The following is a 19,652-nucleotide window of genomic DNA, read 5'->3' as shown; positions in this document are numbered from 1 at the left end:
TACCATGTTTTTCACCCATAAAGATTATTTTTAGCCCCTTTGAGAGTCCGTTCCCTAATAATTAGCAGCACAAACCCACTTCATCCAAACGACAGCCAGAATCTCAAACTATCCCAACATCCATCATATCCAAAAAGCCAATAACCGAAAAAAGAACGAAAAAAGAAAAGTAATTCTACAAACATAGCATAACAGCATATACAACTTTTCCATGCCTTCCATAGAAGCACCGTCACATATAAGTTTCGAGTAGTGTTTTGTTTGTTTTTATCATCACAAAAGTTTGTGTGTATACATAATGGAATTCAAGAAGTAAAGTACTACTACACATCATCTCCTGAGCTCTGAATACTCAAAAGCAAATGATTGAACATTCTAAAAACCAAAAATTAAAAAAGCACAAAACAACAAACAACTAACTAACCAATCAATATCTCAAATTATACAATGGGGCATACCCCTAATTATATAACTCCCTTTCCCCTCTGTAGCCATCTTCTATATCAGAAAGAGCCATCACCAAATGTTCTAATTTCCACCCTTTTTTTAATATATAATTAAAATTACAAATAAAAATTGAAAAAGAAAAAGAAAAAACTAAAACCTAGCATTTTCAAAGCCGTGCAAGTCGCTGACTCTATTCAATGACTTCTTGATCATGGCCATCTTAGCCAGCTTCTCGGCGGCTTGCCAAGCCGATGTTGGCGTAAGCGGCTCGCCGTTCTCATCCACAAAACTCATTTCCTTATCCCTATGATCTCCCCCTCTCCGCCGCGACTGCATCGCTATCATATGCTGCTGCTGCACCTGAACCTGCTCCATCTGAACCTTCTGATGCTTCAGCCAATGAATCTCTGCCAGCTCAGCCTCCAAACCTCGAACATATTCCGAACCCGAACCAGATTGCAAAATAAGCGCGCGAGCCGAAGCAAGCAAATGGTGCGCGCTGGTGAAATCGTTACCGTGATCTACCAGTCTTCTAGACTCAGCTATGGCGCGCGTCGTGATGAACAAGTTCCTCAGCTTCTCGACTCTCGCGCCGGAAGAACAACGCGTGCTCTGCGGTGGTGGCACCACGAGTCCCTGCTCCCGACCGTACACAATCTCTTGGCTCGCAGGGTCCTTGTATAGGCACCGTACGGTGATGACGTGGCGAGTGGTGAAAGCGGGAACAGGAACTCGAACCTCAACAAGAAGCTCCCTCTCTTCCTCCGCATAAAGATCGCCGAGCCTCACGGCGCCGCAGCTCAGAAGCGTTGGCCTTCCGCCGCAAGAGTATATAGCACTGATTTCAGCGGAGTCGCACTGCACGCCGAGCTGGACTCTAAGATCTTGAACCACCACGCTTAATAAACCGCCCACGCGCTTCGCGAACGCGTCCTCTGAAGGTTCGTTGCTGTAACCGCTTTTTGTGCCGAAACCGGATGAGTGAACCGGGATCTCGATGTGTGCGAACCGAGTCGATGACACGTGGCTTGATGGTTTTCGTTGATTGGATTTGTTGCTTGCTTGGACTCTCTCGTCTTGGCCGTCCGACAGGAGCATCACGCTCGCTACAGGATTTCTCTCTCTCCGATCTTCCAAGACTTTCGTCGCCTTGCGGAGTGCCTCGCCAGCGTTGCCGTTTCCGCCTTGGCCAGCGACGAGGCGGTCGAGGATGCGGCGAGCCATGCGCTGTCCCTGAGGTGTCATTCTCCGCAACGGTAAGAGCCGTTTGGGCGAAGCGGAGAAGGCCACGATCGAGAGCCTATCTGCGGGGCCGAGTGATGAGATAACCAAACGCATCGCTCTCTTCAGCATGAGCAGCTTCGCGCCGGTCATGGTTCCTCCAACGTCAAGAACCGTCACAAGATCTATCGGTGCTCGCTGTTGCGACATGTTCCGCACCGGAGTAAGCGGCGGTGGTGGCGGAGCCTTCACTTTGAGCACCAAAGCGTAGGTCTCGTGAGTTCTTGAGACGGAAATGACGGCACACTCCGGCATGAGCTTCACTTGAACGGTTCTGGAATCTGCCTCAATATTTTGAAACTCATCAGAGTAGGATTTGACTGAGGAAGCAGAAGATTTTGGATTAACGAAGAATCCTTGAAATTCACCGGCATCGTCTTCGTCGTCTTCGTCTTCCGCATTTTCATCAGCTTCGGGAATCGGAATAATCCTGCCGCCGGAGGTCGGAGAAAGGAGAGGTTCATCATCGTCGTAGAACCTTATCGACTCTGAATGCTTCTGTTGCTGAGGTGGCTCCACAGGCTTGGTGTTGAAAACTGAAGAATTGTTATTTTCTGTGGGATTCTTCATGTCGCTGGCATTCTGAGACTCTGAAGGGAGGTTCTTGTGCGCAGCAAGAAGTGGCACGTCTTTCCACGTAGCGTTGCAAACTGGACACACAAGGCTACCTTGCTTGCGAACATGTGAAGCTATGCAAGGAAAGTGGAAAGCGTGGGCACATTCTGCAGTGTATATCGCAGTGCCTTGTCCCGTCTTCACGCTGTTCAAGCATATTCCGCAGCTACTCTGTTAAACGTGAAAAACAGCCAGAATTAAGAACCAAACGGTACAATAAAACGATGCGTTTTGAGTTTTGAGTTTTTGAATTTTTAACTTTGCATTGTACACAATACACACCCTGAATTTGAAGCTGTTCTTGAATAGGGACAATTTGAGAGGGGAACGTGGTGAAGATGGATTTGAAGCTGCAAGCGTCTTGGGGGACTTGCTTGCTCTTGGCGTGCTTAATTTGCTTGCAACTCTGGGGCTCTCATTTGATGCAGCTGCTTCGGCGATTGTACGGCAACGCAGGCTTGGGCTTGAAACGGATTGAGATTGCTGTTGATGCAACCTTGGAGTGGAAGGATTGCTGAGGAAACCGAGTCTTCCACAGCTTCTCGGGCTTGGGCTTGGGCTTGAGCTTCTACGATGCTTGTTATCGGATAGGGTGGATTCTGGGTCGCGTGTGCAAAAGGCTCTTCTCCAACCAGTTCCCATTTTTCAAAGACCAAAAGGTGTGAGATGAGGAGAAAAAAAGAAAAGAAAAGACAGAACTAATCCACAATGAGAATAGCAGGTGCCTTCTTCCTTAGCTTCTATCCCTTTCTATCGCTTTTTATTATTACTATATAATAGTATTGCTTTTGCTGGAATGAGAAGGAGAAGGAAAAGAAAGGAATAGTTTTGTTTGTTTTGTTTTAATGGATCTGGAGGTGGCACAGAAGACAAACGAATTCAGTGAGTAGAGCATGGGATCAAACGGAAAATAAAACAAAGAGACAAACTCAAACCCGCACTAATAAGATAAAAATGATAAAGATATACACTCAATTGTCCAGCCTAGGCTATTCTGTTCCTCTCTCTCTCTCTCTCTCTTATATTGAGAAACGCAAAAAGATCTCTGCAATTAAACGCCTTGAGAGAGATCTGTCTTACCCCCTTTCTCTCTCCCCCCTTTTAACTTGTACAAAAAGGGAAGGCCCCTCGTCCTTTAAATAATTTATATAGTATAGTATTATATAATACACAGGCCTAATTATTAATTAAACTGAGTTCATCAAAGAATTACCAGGATTAATACCATAATACACATGTTTCACCCACCGTAACCGCCACTTGTTGGTTGGTTATCTTGAATTAACCGGTCAAACCCAACTACCTATTAAATTTATTTATTTTTTTGCCATTGTATTCTGTCTCACCAAACACTGATCATCGTTCATCACCGACCTGTTGTGAGGCCACAAGTTGATCTTAACCAAACAGAAGATAAAATATAAGATATATATACAACGCCTGCCTATCTATCCATCTACTGCTCCCATCCATGCACACCACCTTGTGACTCATCCACAGGGTACACGTGCCTTAGCTTTCACTTCTCACCTTCCAAATTTGATCCAAAATAATAGTATTGAACTAATGCGACATTGGCCTCATACTTATTTTGGTTCCTGTAAATACATGTATGAATCATTTTAGTTTTTAAGTTTATAATAGATTAGAATCATTTAATTTACATGGACTCAAATCAACTTCTTCGCAGTGAATTTGATGGTGGTGACACTATATAAGTATATAGTGAATGTTATGTGTGTACTTGAAATCCCACGGCTGAAGCTGAACGCTTAGAATGGCCGTCTGATTAGTCACATCCTGATCAGTGATCACCATCGTGATGAATATCCCATCCGTGAGGCTGAGAGTGACAGTAACACACAAAAAACTGTGGAGCCTGTGTGCAACAGACTGAGAGAAATGGACCACTAGGGAGACCCACTCTTCTAACAAATTCCAAATTTTTACTACAGACTGCGACTTCACAAGTTTACATCCCTATTGAGTATATACATGTACAACCCCAAAAATTTTACCCTGAGCTTGAACCTCGGATTACAGTGTAGTAATTTTCACTGCAGTAAAAAGAGGGGAGTGGACACAGTAAAAACCTAGATGTCAGTGTGTGAGGGCAGGGACAGGTTTAGGAAGTAGAGTAGTAGTGTAGTACACTGTTCCATGCATGTCTCACTGTCTTGGGCCGTTGTATTAATTGGCGCAGATTGGAGTACAGAAAGGTTAATACATCAATTGCCATAAAAAGATTCAGAATTTATACAAAAGACTCACTGATCACACATTCACATGACCCGTCCCTTCTTGGTCTGTCAGTAGTTTGGAGACCCAACCAAACACACTCTTATGATCCTTTGGTAATAAAACCTCATTATACATCCACTATCCTTCTCCATAAAGTTTAAACTATTAATAATTTAAAGCCATTATTACCCTTATGGCATAAACAGCATCACATTAACATGCTTTATGCCCCCACCTGCTTGGCCTAGTTAGCCAAGTCTAATACTATTAATAATGAATGAATTTGATTATTCACCCAAAGCCATAACAAGAGGGGTCCTCTTTGTTTTTCCACTTTTCTTTCTTCAAAATTCAAAAAGTGTATTATTTTAACCACTTGTATGAGCGTACAATAATTAGTAAAAATAAACAATTGTTACATGTAGCTAGAGTAGAGACTAGAGTAGTAGAGTTGGAGAAAGAATCGAATAAAAAAGGTGGATGGAGAAAGTTCTTGGATAAGTGCAAGGCCACCAAATTCAACCACTAGGAGTGGGTTTCTTAAAACCAGCAAAACGAGGCAGAGAGGGAGTCACAGAGGGGGGTTGGTACCTTCCCAAAAGGACATAGTAACTTATATATATTTAGAGAGAGAGAGAGAGAGATTTGACTGGCAGTGTAGTGTCATCAAAGAGTCAATAATTTCGACACGAACGGCGTTTGGGCATCTAAAGGATGCTGACGTTTTCAGAGAGGTCATACTCACAAAGCTTTAAGCTTAGCTCGTGCATTGCATTGTGCATTGCATAGCATAGGGAGAAAACATCGCTCGCCACTCATAAAAACTGCGTTTGTCAAATCTCTCAATTGTCAACTCACCCCGGGAATATAGTATGCACTATTCAGTATGCATGCTATGCCATATCCATTTAGTAATATTTTATGCCTTATCATTCTCACTTTCTCGCTTATAATTTTTGTTGAGAAATAATAAACTATCATAATTTATTATTTTTTATTATTATTTAATTATTAATTTAGTTTTTTAGTCTAATAATTTAATAATATATTTTATTTTATATTTTTAAATAATAATAATTAACTGATCACTAAAAATAATTAATTTTAATAATTTTTTAATATTTCTCTTTTTTTTGCCAATTCTACTGTATTTTTTATTTAATTTTTAACTTTATTTTAATTTATTTTTTATAGTAAATTTTAAATTTTTAATAAAATTTTAATTATTTAATTATTTTTAACAATTGGACACAAAATTTTAAAAAACATAACAATTTTTTTTTCCTTTTCTTTTTTGTATATAAATAAAGAAGAGTATATATCACTAAGATATATAGAAGAACAATACAAGAAAATCAAGAACAAATGATTCTCCATTTTTTAAATTATTTTCACCATCTTTGATTAAAGACTCTTAATTTTGTATAAAATAGAAGTCAAACTCCTAAGTTTATTTCACGATCATACAATTTGTTTCTTTGAAAACAAATAAACTTTTTTACTCTACATTTAGTCAATTTTATGTTCAATTTTTTTATTGGCTAAGTTATTAGTTTAAAAAGAAATGTCTTCCCTAATTTAACCATTAAAGCTAAAAGAATTGTATTCTAACCAAACGCTCTACTCTAGATGATAATGTTGTATTGCAAAGTGTCACAAATTTGCTTCTTAATTTCCTAAATCAGCGAACCTAATAATCAAGAAAAACCGATCTAAGATTCTCAACTGTAATATTCATCTTTTAACCTAATCATTATTTTTAATTTATTATTGCCGACGCTTTTTAGTTTTTCTTTATCTATATAGCTAGCTAAGTTAGGCAGCTAACTAAAGTCACTTTGGATTAAAAATAAATGGATTTCACCGGTAATTCGATTTCTTCTAGACAAAAGATTTCGTGTAGGATAAAAATTTCACTTTATGCTCTCTTTAAAAATTTGCTTCTCTTCTTTAAGGATGGTCTCAAGGCTACCTGGGTTTAGCTTGTGTTTAAACCAATTTTTTGCCTTATTGCCTTTGTTTGGGGAGACATCACTCGATCCCCCTATCATAAAAGAACAGCTTAATTTAAAACCTAGAAGGGAACCAGGACAATTTATTCCAACAAAATAATTAAGATGGTTAGTTAAGATCTATTATTCCTTAAAAGAACTTGATGATTTTCTACTCTACTAATTATTCTAGTGCCACCAAGTACACAGGTCATCATGAAGGAAAAAAAATAGTGGCACAGTTGATAATGACAATAACTTATTATTAAATGTGTGAGAACTTTCTTCTAATGAAAAGTTCTTCATACACGATAGTAGTAATAATAAATAATTAATATTACGACTCTTATATTTAATTACTACTAGGATTATTTGCTTGCTTAGAGGGAAATGGGAGTAGCATGTAGTAGCTGATGGTGTAGCCAGCAAAAGCAGTGTGCCATTTATTTCAAATGAAAGATATGCATATCGTCAAGGGCCCACGAGGGGCACTTAAACGCATTATGTGGTCAACAAAATTAATGCATGCACATCAGTACATGATTGTGAGTACCGAGGTAGTTATGTGTTTTTCAATGTATGTGACGAATTTGCCAGTTTGTGATTTATTGTGGCTAATTTTTTTTGTCCATGGAAGTGTGATAAGTAATATATTAAAACATCGTAATTTTTGTATTTTTAAAATTATAGAAGTTGTATAAATGGGAGGATGTGATTTTGGTACCTTAAATTTTTTTAAATAGAAATTAGATGGTCGGAATTTAAAATTCGAAAGGTGTGATTTTTATATTTTAAAAATTGAATAATCTAATTTCCATATTTTTTAAAAATAGGAAGGTCTAATTTTTTTATTTTAAATTAAATAGTATCACATTTAAAATTAACATCCCAATAATTAATATTCTAAAAAATACTATTATCAATTTAATATTAAAAATAATTTATTATCCATTAACATTTTTAAAGTGTTAATAATTAAATTAATTTTTTAAGGATAAGTTATTTTTTAATTTATTTTTAAAAATTTTATAATTAAATTAATTTTTTTAAATTATAAAAATTAATTATTTTTATTTTTTATCATTCTATTAATAATTTTATTAATAATTGATAATATAAAATATTAATTAATAAGATACATAACATATAGTATGTTCAATTAAATGTTGAACAAATACATTTATAAAAATATATCAGTTTATTCATTAGATTATATTAGGACTAAGATTTATATAATTAAAAAATAAAATAATTAAACTCATAGAATTTCATAAATAAATATATTTGATCAATATGTAATTAAATACGTTAGGAATTACATATGTTATTAATTAATATTTTATATTAGTCACCAAAAAGTTAATATTTTATATTATTAATTATTAATAAAAATTGTTAATAAAATAATTTATAATTTTAAAATATTAATTTAATTAATAATATTTTTTATGAATAAATTTAAAAAATAATTTATTTTTTAAAAATTAATTTCACTATTAAACTCATTTAAATTTTAACTACTATAATGCTAGTCAAGAGAAGGAAGAGATTTATATATAGGGAAGAAGAATATGCAGGAGTGAATTCTACTCCTACTTTTGATAAACTATAGATACTACTACTTACAATATTAAAACATTTTGTTCTTTGAATAATACGTTTAAAGCATGTATAGTTAGAAAGGAAGAACTATTACCATTTTAAAAGAGGATCTTGCTCACTAAGAATATATATCGTAGCGTAATTATACAATATTTGTACTTGAAATAAATAATGAATATCTTTCCTATGTGCATACGCAACCGTTTGATACCGATCCAAGAGTTCCAATGCATAATATAGAAAAGTTTTTAATATATTCGAAATATTGATGTTTCAATAATCTTAATTATTGATTTTAATTAATATATATTATATATATTTTTGATAATTAAGATTAACGATTAAAATTATTAAAATATTGATGTAAAATAATTACAGATATTTTAGAACATGTTAGTACGAAATAATATTCTTCGAAAATGTTCTTTTTCGGGTGTACTCTATTACGTGTGTGTTTATGAAAGCAAAATATTTTATCTCCAATTATTATTTGAGTTATTATATATGATTATATTAAGGTGATTATTATTCACTGTATTCATATAAAAACGATGAAAAAATTATTAAATAATTTAAGAAGAGTGTTAAGAATTAATAACTTTTGTGATTTGTAGCTATGAAATAGTCATTAATAATATTTTTAATAGTGTGAAATTTTATTTAGTGATGTGGAATTATTTATTTTTCTTTTTCTGATTATATGTCGGACAGAATTTAATAAAGTTATTAATTCCTAGATTTTTTTTATAATTTAATATATATAATTAAATTATTATATAATAACTTTTAATGATCATCTTTATATTTAAATAACTTCAATGCATCATATGCTGTCAGCAGGCTTCAAAACGTTATATATACACAATAATTAGTGGCAATTCCGTGGTTTTAACTATTAGAACAACTTTCTTTCCAAAGAAAAAAAAACTTAACGAGAATAACTAGCTATTATTAAATGGTAGAGTAACATGACCAAACAGCATATAACTTTTTGACTAAGTATAGAGCAGGTAACATATATAAAATATTCGGATATCACGGCATTGGTATCCAAAACACCAACTTCTTTAGTTTAATACTCCCTTCATCATCACTTTCTTTAATTTCTCCCTTTCCAAATCTCAAATAAGAGATGCTTATATAAATATATCTTAATAGGAGTAGAAGGTATGATTCAGTGTCAATCATTGACATGTGGCTCGATAGTCAAAATTAAATTCACACGTAAACACTATAGTAATAGTGCTATTATTCCTTAATCATAGAGTTACTTTTGCTTTTTCACGCATATTTAATATAACTTAATATTATATCATAATACAATTTATGTTTTTAATATATATAGAATTATAGATAGATCACGTCTCTGGTGGCCATAGTTTTGATGGTTAATAATAGCTAATTATCAAATGAAAAACCGACAAGTGGAATGCGAAATAGTGTGATTAAGCTTTGATTAAGAGATTAAGAAGGCAGAAGGGTAACTGATTTCTCTTTTATCGCCGGAGATAGTAGTGAAAATAAAGGGTAAAGTATTAAATTAGTTCTTTACGTTTGGGCATAATCTTTAAGGTTTAAAGTATTCTATTTGAATTTAAAAAAGTTTTATTTAGTTTTAATTTGGTCCTACCGTGAGGTCAAAGATAAATAATTAACGAAATGTCTTACATGACAGCAGTATGAGAACAAAGACGATAATTTGGAGAATAAGTACAAGCTTTAGAGGCACAAAATCAACCGTAAATGCATTAATATATGTATTTAATATTTTTTTAGTTTTATAGAAAATATTTCGATTGATTTTGTGTCTCTAGAGCTTGTACTTATTCTCCAGATTGTCGACCTTATTCTTATACTGTTGTCATGTAGGACATTCCATTAATTATTATCTTTGACCTTCGGTGGAATTAAACTGAAGCTAAATGAAACTTTTTTGGATTCAAATAGGACACTTTAAACCTTAAAGACCAAAACAGGATTACGCCCAAACGTAGAAGACCAATTTAGTACTTTACCCTGAAAATAAGTGATGTCCGAAGGATATGAATGTCAATGAAAAAAATCTGCTTGAAGTTGAGAAAGCAGACGTTAGTCGCCGGAGGAATGGCAGAAGGGGAAAGTTGTTTAATGGTGAAGAAGGGGAATAAGGTGATTTTTCTTTTTTGTTTTGTCGCTAGTTAAGAGTTGCTATATGCACAAGGTAAGATTCGAATCCAAATTAATTAGAATAAAGTGACATTGATGCTTAAAGATGAGTCTTTTTTGGATCAAGTTGGCTAATTTTGTGTTGTCCAATCAGGTTTACCATTTAGGATTTATTTATACCCTGGGTCGAGCTGTCCGACCCAGGATGATTAGCAACGAGGCGACCGACCTCTTCAGACCAAATTACCCGACCTCTTCTCAAAGAGCTCGGCCAAGCTATCAGGAAAGCCCAATAAAGGGCCCAAACAGAGGAACACGACCCAAATCCAAGGGCAGCCCAAAGCCTATAGAGATGAGGGCGGTTCCCTTGAAGATAAGATGACCTCACTCAAAAGATAAAGATAAGATAAGATAACTAACTTATCTTATCTAAAGAAAGTCGCTCTACACCATTATAAATATATTGGAGCATCCAGGTATAACTCATACTCTAATTCTACTAAAAAACCTATTTAATACCCTTGCTAACTTAAGCATCGGAGTCCCTTGCAGGCACCGCCACCCTCCGGTGACAAAGGATCAGCAGCATTGCCAGTCCAACAAGTCGGACATGACAGCTCCGGCCGCCACGCACAAGCCGGATCCGTCATCTCTAATCCGTACAGAAGATCTCGTCCGAGATCAACCTACAGTTTCAGGTAACCCTCGAAATATTGGCGCCGTTGTTGGGGAACCTGGAAGTCATCCCATCACCATGGTGGATGACCATGACAACGACCACGATTCAGGTCTAGAAAACCGAACGCCGCACAAAAATATGGACACTACACCAAAAGATACCCCGCAACCTAACAAAGACAAAAATTCACCAAACTCGGGAGCCCTTGAGACACTTCAAGATCGTTTAAAACAACTCGAGAAAGAAGTCCAACATCAGCGAGAAGCTGGGAAGGACCTACAAAGGGAGATATGGCGACGCCGGAAATTGGAGGACAAACTCCTAAAATTCGAAGCCGATCTCAAAACCAAAGCGACTCGTTCCACCCACGAGGACAGCTCCCACAAGGACCAAGATCCATTCACTAAGGAGATCATGAAGACCAAAATCCCAAAGACTTTAAACTCCCGGATATGTCCTTATATGATGGCACGGCAGATCCCAGCCACCACCTCATTAATTTCAGAAGTCGAATGTATCTCACTGACGCCTCAGACGCAATCCGCTGCAAAGCCTTCTCAACTACCTTAACAAAAACAGCGATTAAGTGGTTCGACAATCTACCCCCCAGGTCCATCTCAAGCTTCGACGACCTAGCCATGAAGTTTCTAGCCAGATTCTCTATCCAGAAAGACAAAACCAAGCATGCCCCAAGTCTATTAGGAATCAAACAAGGAGATCAAGAAAGTCTCCGTAGCTACATGAAAAGATTCAACAAGGCATGTCTAGACATACAAAGTCTACCCACGGAAGCGGCCATCATGGGCCTCATCAATGGCCTACGAGAAGGGCCTTTTAGCCAATCCATATCAAAAAAGCATCCCACATCTCTAAATGAGGTACAAGAACGAGCAGAGAAGTATATCAACATAGAGGAAAAAGCTCGACTAGGAGAGAACTCAAAATCTGAATTCTCCTACTCCTCCCAAGATAAGGACAAAGAATCCAAGAAAAAAGGAGATCGACATGGGGAAAAGATAAAAAATACCACAATTATACCCCTCTTCGGGTATCCCTTGTGGATGTCTACAGAGAAGTATGCCATACTGAAAAAATACCCCCAACTCGACCACTCAAAAGCAAAAAAGGAGGAGGAAATCGGGCAGAATATTGTGAATATCATCAAATCTACGGACATTCCACCAACGAATGTTTCGACTTAAAAAATATCATAGAAAAACTGGTAAGAGAAGGAAAGTTAAATCGGTATTTGGCGAGCCCAGCAGACGATCCCAGAAAAAGAAGTAGGGATGAAAATGTCAGACAGGCAGAACGACCACCCCGTACACCCAAGAGACACGTCCACATGATACACGGATGATTTGCGGGAGGCGTAATCTCCAAATCATCTCGCAAAAGATATCTCAAAGAAGTATATCACGTTGAGGGAAGAAAGGAAACACCCGACATCCCCACAATTACTTTTACCAAAGAGGATGCATCTGGCACCATCCCAGGACACGACGATCCTATGGTCATCACTATCGTATTGGCAAACGCAAATCTCCACCGCACACTGATAGACCAAGGAAGCTCCACCAACATATTATTCAAAACTGCCTTCGACAAACTCGGCCTAGAAGAAAAAGAACTCAGAGCATATTCGAACATCCTATTCGGACTGGGAGACACCCCAGTTCAACCACTTGGATACGTCTCACTACACACGACCTTTGGAAAAGGAAACCAGTCAAGAACACTCAAAATAGACTACATTGTGGTCGACATAAGCTCAGCCTACAATGCCTTAATAGGTCGGACAACATTGAATCAGCTCAGTGCAGTAGTCTCGACTCCACATCTATGCATGAAGTTTCCAACTGCAGAAGGAATAGCTACAATAAAAGCAGACCAGAAGACGGCGCGCCGCTGCTACAATGAGAGTTTAAGACTCAGAGGCAGAGGAGAAGAATTCCACACCATCGAACTCGGTGGAGCTCAGAGGCGGGAAGATCTCCGCCCACAACCCGAAGGTGAAGTAGAAAAAATCCATATTGGAGATATCCCGGACAAAACAATCAATATCGGTACAATCCTAAAAGGAGACATAAAAGAATCACTCGTACATGTCTTGTGAGATAATGTCGACCTCCTTGCATGGAAGGCTGCAGACATGCCAGGCATAGACCCCAAGTTAATGTGCCACAAGCTAGCAGTCTACCCAGGATCTCGGCCAGTACAACAAAAATGTAAAAAGCTCAGGCCAGAACGATCCCAAGCTGTGGAAGAGCAGATACAAGCCCTACTGGAGGCAGGATTCATAAGAGAAGTCACCTACCCGCTATGGCTAGCCAACATTGTCTTGGTGAAAAAATCGAATGGGAAGTGGCGGATATGCACCGACTACACTGATCTCAACAAAGCCTGCCCAAAAGATCCTTATCCACTCCCAAGTATCGATGCTCTGGTAGATGCCTCCTCCGGGTATAAATACCTCTCGTTTATGGACTCATATTTGGGATACAATCAAATCCCGATGTATCCGTCCGACCAAGAAAAAACCTCATTCTTAACCCCAAAACCAAACTACTGCTACATCGTCATGCCTTTTGGACTAAAAAACACAGGAGCTACCTATGAGAGATTAATGAATAAAATCTTCACGGATCACATCGGAAAAATCATGGAAGTATATGTGGACGACATGTTAATAAAGATACAAAGTGAAAAGACGCTGCTGTCCGACCTCACCCAAGTATTCGACACTATAAGAAGGCATGGCATGCGACTTAACCCTGCAAAATGCACCTTTGCAGTAGAAGATGGCAAGTTCTTGGGTTTTATGCTCACAAAAATAGGAATCGAGGCAAATCTGGATAAATGCCGGCCATACTCGACATGAAGAGCCCGACTTGTGTCAAGGAAGTACAACAACTCAATGAAAGGTTGGCAGTCTTGTCCAGATTTCTAGCTGGTTCAGCAATAAGATCTCTCCCCTTCTATGCCACTCTAAGGAAGGGAAAGAGGTTTGAATGAACAACAGAGTGCGAGCAGGCCTTCCAAGATTTCAAAAGATTCCTTGGGCAGCCACCTATCCTAGCTCGGCCTCGGGAAGGAGAACCACTTATATTATATCTCGCAATAGGAAGTCGGGCGGTAGCCTCAGCACTAGTCCGAGAAGACAACAGTGGCAACAACATGTGTACTTCATTAGTAAAGCATTACAAGGATTCGAGCTGAACTACCAAAAAATAGAAAAATTCGCCTATGCTCTCATATTAACATCTCGACGACTTCGTCCATATTTTCAAGCTCACACCATTAGGGTTCGGACCAACCAACCCATGAAAGGAATTTTACAGAAAATAGATTTAGCAGGTAGAATCTTGCAATGGGCAGTTGAGTTGTCCGAATTCGACCTTCAATATGAAGCTCGGACAGCCATCAAATCACAATATCTATCTGACTTCATTGCAGAATTTACAGACACCCCGAAAATCCCTACAGAATGAAATCTCTACGTAGACAGTTCCTCGAATAAATTAGGAAGCGGCACAGGTGTGATAATTGAAAGCGACCAGGGAACCCAAATCGAACTTTCCCTCAAATTCGGGTTCCTTGCCTTAAACAACCAAGCAGAATATGAGGCGCTACTAGCTAGTTTGAAGCTGGCCAAGGAGGTTGGAGCCCAAAAGCTTATCATCTTTAGCAACTCACAAGTTGTCACTTCACAAATAACAGGGAGCTACCAGGCCAAAGATCCTACCATGAAAAAATACTTGGACAAAACTAGGGAACAGCTCGGACAACTCGGAAAATATGAGGTCCGCCACATACCCCGAGAACAGAACGCCCGAGCTGATGCACTCTCAAAACTAGCCATCACCAAATCAGGGGGCAACAATAAGCCTCATCCAAGAAATGCTACAAAACCCGTCAATCTCGGAAGAAGAAAAATCATAGCCATCACAGGTCAGGATCAAGGATGGATGACCCCTATAATTAACTACCTCAAAATAGAAACGCTCTCAATAGATGAAAAGGAGGCAAAGAGGTTAAAACGGGAGGCACAATACTACACTATCATAAACAATACTCTATACAAAAGAGGGATCTCAATACCATTGTTAAAATGTGTGCCGACTTCCAACACAAAGGAAGTTTTAGAAGAAGTACACAGCGGCATCTGTGGCAACCACCTTGGAGCACATGCTCTCACCAAAAAGGTACTCCAGGCCAGATTCTATTGGCCGATTCTACAAAAAGAAGCAACAGAATTTGTAAAGACATGTTCACCATGCCAGAAACATGACAACTTTCACATCGTCCCACCAGAGGAGCTTATCAGCGTAACCTCACCCTGGCCATTTGCAAAATAGGGACTCGACCTTCTCGGCCCTTTCCCTCAAGGATCCGGACAAGTCAAATTTCTCATCGTAGAGGTAGACTATTTTACAAAATGGATTGAGGCAGAACCCCTAGCTAATGCCACCACTCAAAGAAGCCGAAAATTCCTATATAGAAACATTGTCACAAAGTTTGGGATTCCATACTCCATTATCACAGACAACGGTACTCAATTCACAGATACGGGCTTTAGAAAATTGGCGGCCGATTTGAACATAAAACACCAATTCACGTCCGTAGAACATCCTCAGGCCATTGGACAAGCAGAAGCTGCCAACAAAGTCATATTGGCCAGGCTAGAACGAAGATTACAGGATGCCAGGGGAGCCTGGGCCGAAGAGCTCCCACAAGTCTTATGGGCATATCAAACAATGCCACATTCCACCACAAAGGAATCCCCTTTCAGACTAGCTTACGGGATGGAGGCAATGATCCCAATAGAGGTCGAAGAAGGGTCGCCCAGAGTGATCCATTATAGTGAAGAGGCCAATTCCCAACTTCAAAGGGAAGAACTCGACCTACTTCCAGAAATTCAAGAAAAAGCTCGGATCAAGGAAGAGGCATTAAAACGTCGAATGGCTTCAAGATACAATCAAGAAGTAGTACCGCGAGGATTTGCTGAGAACGACCTTATTCTAATCCGAAATGATATCGGAACAACTCGACTCGGAGAAGGAAAGCTGGCGGCAAACTGGAAAGGAACCTACCGAGTTGTAGAGGTACTTGGAAAGGGCTACTACAGACTGTCCGAACTCGAAGGGCGAGAGCTCCCAAGGTCATGGCATGCCTGTAACTTAAGAAGGTACTACAGTTAGAGGTAATAAAGATCTTAGGATAAGGTGCACTCTTTTTCCTGAAAAGGTTTTTTCATGAGGTGCCAAACCAAGATCTACAAATTGCACAACTTAGAAACACCCACATGTATATATTTGCATTCTCTTTGAATAAAGTTTTAGATTCTCTACAAATACTCAAGACGCATTAATCTAAAACGCTAAAATTCATTGCCCGATTATAAACCTACAAGGTCAGTAGAAAGTGAAAATCAAATTCACTGCTCGATCACGAAAAGGACCAAAAGAGATGAAAATCGAATTCATCAAAAGGTCAACCAAACAAGGATCAAACCTGGCTTCGACAAAATCTGCAAATATGAAAAAGCAACAAAACAGAATAATGCAAGAAGTTATCAAAAGTGATCCATAGAAAGGACTTGACGAGGTCTTAATAAAATGGGTTGATAAAAATAACTTAAAAGACAGGCCGACATAGAGAAGTCGGACCAATCGATAACCAAAGTTATAAAAAGTCAATCCCTGGAAAGAGGTCTGGCCAGCCCTAAAAAAGAGGATTACTAAAAATAACTTAGAAGGGACCGACGCAAAGAGGTCGGCCCCAAAATAAAAAAGTTATAAAAAGTAATCCCTGAAAGAGACCTGACAAAGGTCCAAAAAAGAGGATTACTAAAAATAACTTAGAAGGGACCGACGCAAAGAGGTCGGCCCCAAAATAAAAAAGTTATAAAAAGTAATCCCTGAAAGAGATCTGACAAAGGTCCAAAAAAGAGGATTACTAAAAATAACTTAGAAGGAACCGACGCAAAGAGGTCGGCCCCAAAATCAAAAAGTTATAAAAAGTAATCCTTGAAAAAGACCTGACAAAGGTCCAAAAAAGAGGATTACTAAAAATAACTTAGAAGGGACCGACGCAAAGAGGTCGGCCCCAAAATAAAAAAGTTATAAAAAGTAATCCCTGAAAGAGACATGCAAAGGTCCAAAAAAAGAGGATTACTACAAATAACTTAGAAGGGACCGACGCAAAGAGGTCGGCCCCAAAATCAAAAAGTTATAAAAAGTAATCCCTGAAAGAGACCTGACAAAGGTCCAAAAAAGAGGATTACTAAAAATAACTTAGAAGGGACCGACGCAAAAAGGTCGGCCCCAAAATCAAAAAGTTATAAAAAGTAATCCCTGAAAGAGATATGACAAAGGTCCAAAAAAGAGGATTACTAAAAATAACTTAGAAGGGACCGACGCAAAGAGGTCGGCCCAAAAAAATAAAATGTTATAAAAAGTAATCCCTGAAAGAAAGGATTACTAAAAATAACTTAGAAGGGACCGACATGACGAAGTCAACCTCCTACAAACATGTTATAAAAAGTAACTCCTAACAGAGACCTAACAAAGGTCCACACAAAATGGATTATAAGAAATAACTTGTGACCAAAGCAAGGAAGTCGACATACAAGTTGGACCCAAACATCCACAACCTCAAAGAGAATCAAGCCACAAGTATGAAAATACAAAGGAAATCCAAAGAAGTCGGACAATAAAAGCTCCAACACTCCCAAAATACCTAAAAAGGTACCAGACAGATGCAGACAAACATGTCATGAAAAGCAGCATTTTGAGAGTAATAAAGCCCAAGAGGCCACCTAAATCAGCCCCAAGAGCTTGAAATCTACTTTGTTTTTCAAAATAAAGTTGCTAAACAAGCAACTAAAAAAGTCACAAAAAGTCAGAACCACCGTTTACAAAAATATAAAGAGTTGAAAAGCCCACAAGCCGGGCTATCTACACAAACACCCAGAATGATCATCGAGGATCCAAAGACTGCTCAGTAGCATCAACACAGGGTGAAGGAGGACGAGTCTGAAGGGGCACTGCATCTAATGTTCCATCATCTCGGTTCAGAATTTGAACATCGGGATCAGACTCCGGTTGAGCGACTTCAGTCGAAATAGAGGAGGGCGACTGTTCCGAGGGTTACCTGAAACTGTAGGTCGATCTCGGACGAGATCTTCTGTGTTGGTCGGAGCTGACGTGTTCGGCAGGCGTACGGCGGTCGGAACTGATGTGTCCGATTTGTTGGACTTGGTGGTGGTGCTAATCCTGTGTCCCCGGAGGGTGGGGGGTACCTGCAAAGGACTCCGATGCTTAAGTTAGCAAGGGTATTAAGCAGGTATTGAGTAGAATCAGAGTATGAGTGCAAAGGACTCCGATGCTTAAGTTAGCAAGGGTATTAAGCAGGTATTGAGTAGAATCAGAGTATGAGTTATACCTGGGTGCTCCAGTGTATTTATAATGGTGAGAAGTGACCTTTCTAGATAAGATAAGTTAGTTATCTTATCTTATCTTATCTTATCTTTGGGTGAGGTCAGCTTATCTTCAACGGAACCGCCTTTATCTCTGTAGGCTGGGATTACCTCTGGATTTGGGTCGTGTTCCTCTATTTGGGCCCTTTATTTGGGCTTTCCTGTTGATTTGGCCGAGCTCTTTGAGAAGAGGTCGGATAGTCTGACCTGAAGAGGTCGGTCGCCTTGTCGCTAAACATTCCGGGTCGGTCATCTCGACCCAGGGTATGAACAGTGCCCCTGCTTGAGCTCGGTTCTTCCTTTAGAGGTCGAGTCCTTGACTTCGGTCCTTCTTAAGTAAAGTCGAACTTAAGTATTTTGTCGATTCCTTTTCTTTGTAGAGTCTTTTTTGAATGTAGAACGTTTTCTTCTAAAAGACGCGCGCTTTTATACCGGCACTTTTTTGGGAACGTGCGAGGGTTTAATGCTTTTTAATTTTGAGCATTAATTGCCCCGTTTCCTTTAGGCTCTCTTACTTTGGATTTTGAAACCCCGAAAATGGTTTCTCTTCTTTTGCTTTTTTCGTAACGTTTTCTTAGTTCTCTCCACTCTTTGTTTTTTCGTTTTCATTTCTGTTTTCCTTGTGGTGCGGCGTCATTTGGCGTTGGAGCTTGGGGTCTTTGTGTTTCTTCCGGCGACATTGCTCTGTTCGTATTCCCAGATTTCGTCTTCCTCCTTTGGTTTTTTGTTGAAGCTCGCTTGTTCTTTTCAGGTTGGTAATAGCTTTTCTCGTCTTCTTCGTGGCTTCGTATTTAATTTTGGTGAAGTTCTGGTTTTGCATGTTTGAAAGTTTGGACCTTTTGCGATCTTTTACTCGTTGCTGTGATATGCTTTTCTTATCTTCCTTCTTGTGGTTTTTCTTGGAATTTCTATTGAGGCTTTCTGGGGTTTTACTGTTGCTTTCTGGTTGCTTTTGATACTGGTAAAAGATCTGTATCTATTTCTTACTTTTGGAGATTGCTTCCTGTCTGATCTTTTTTCAAAAAAGGTTGCGTCTTTAATGGTCCCATGCTTTGTTGCTTTGGGAATCTTTTGTTTGGTAGGCTCTGTGATGATTTGCTGTGTTTTTTCTTTGATAAAAACGCTTGTTGCTTTGAATCCAAAGGATGTGATCTGGAAACCTTGCATTATT

General features: G+C 38.5%; 1 protein-coding gene across 1 annotated transcript; it reads right to left on the bottom strand.

Annotated features, from left to right (window-relative positions):
* Positions 1-255: 255 nt before the first annotated feature.
* LOC112706285 (E3 ubiquitin-protein ligase WAV3) lies at positions 256-3,451 on the bottom strand. Its single transcript, XM_025757510.3, has 2 exons — positions 2,626-3,451; positions 256-2,514 (listed from the first exon to the last, which is right to left on the bottom strand). The coding sequence occupies exons 1-2, from the start codon at positions 2,983-2,985 to the stop codon at positions 598-600; spliced, it is 2,277 nt and encodes a 758-aa protein (XP_025613295.1). The 5' UTR covers positions 2,986-3,451; the 3' UTR covers positions 256-597.
* Positions 3,452-19,652: the final 16,201 nt, after the last annotated feature.

Source organism: Arachis hypogaea, chromosome 8, assembly GCF_003086295.3.
Source record: "Arachis hypogaea cultivar Tifrunner chromosome 8, arahy.Tifrunner.gnm2.J5K5, whole genome shotgun sequence".
Classification (NCBI taxonomy): Eukaryota; Viridiplantae; Streptophyta; class Magnoliopsida; order Fabales; family Fabaceae; genus Arachis; species Arachis hypogaea.
The sequence above is the reverse complement of the archived record's forward strand: the minus strand, read 5'-3'. Positions and strand labels throughout refer to the sequence as shown.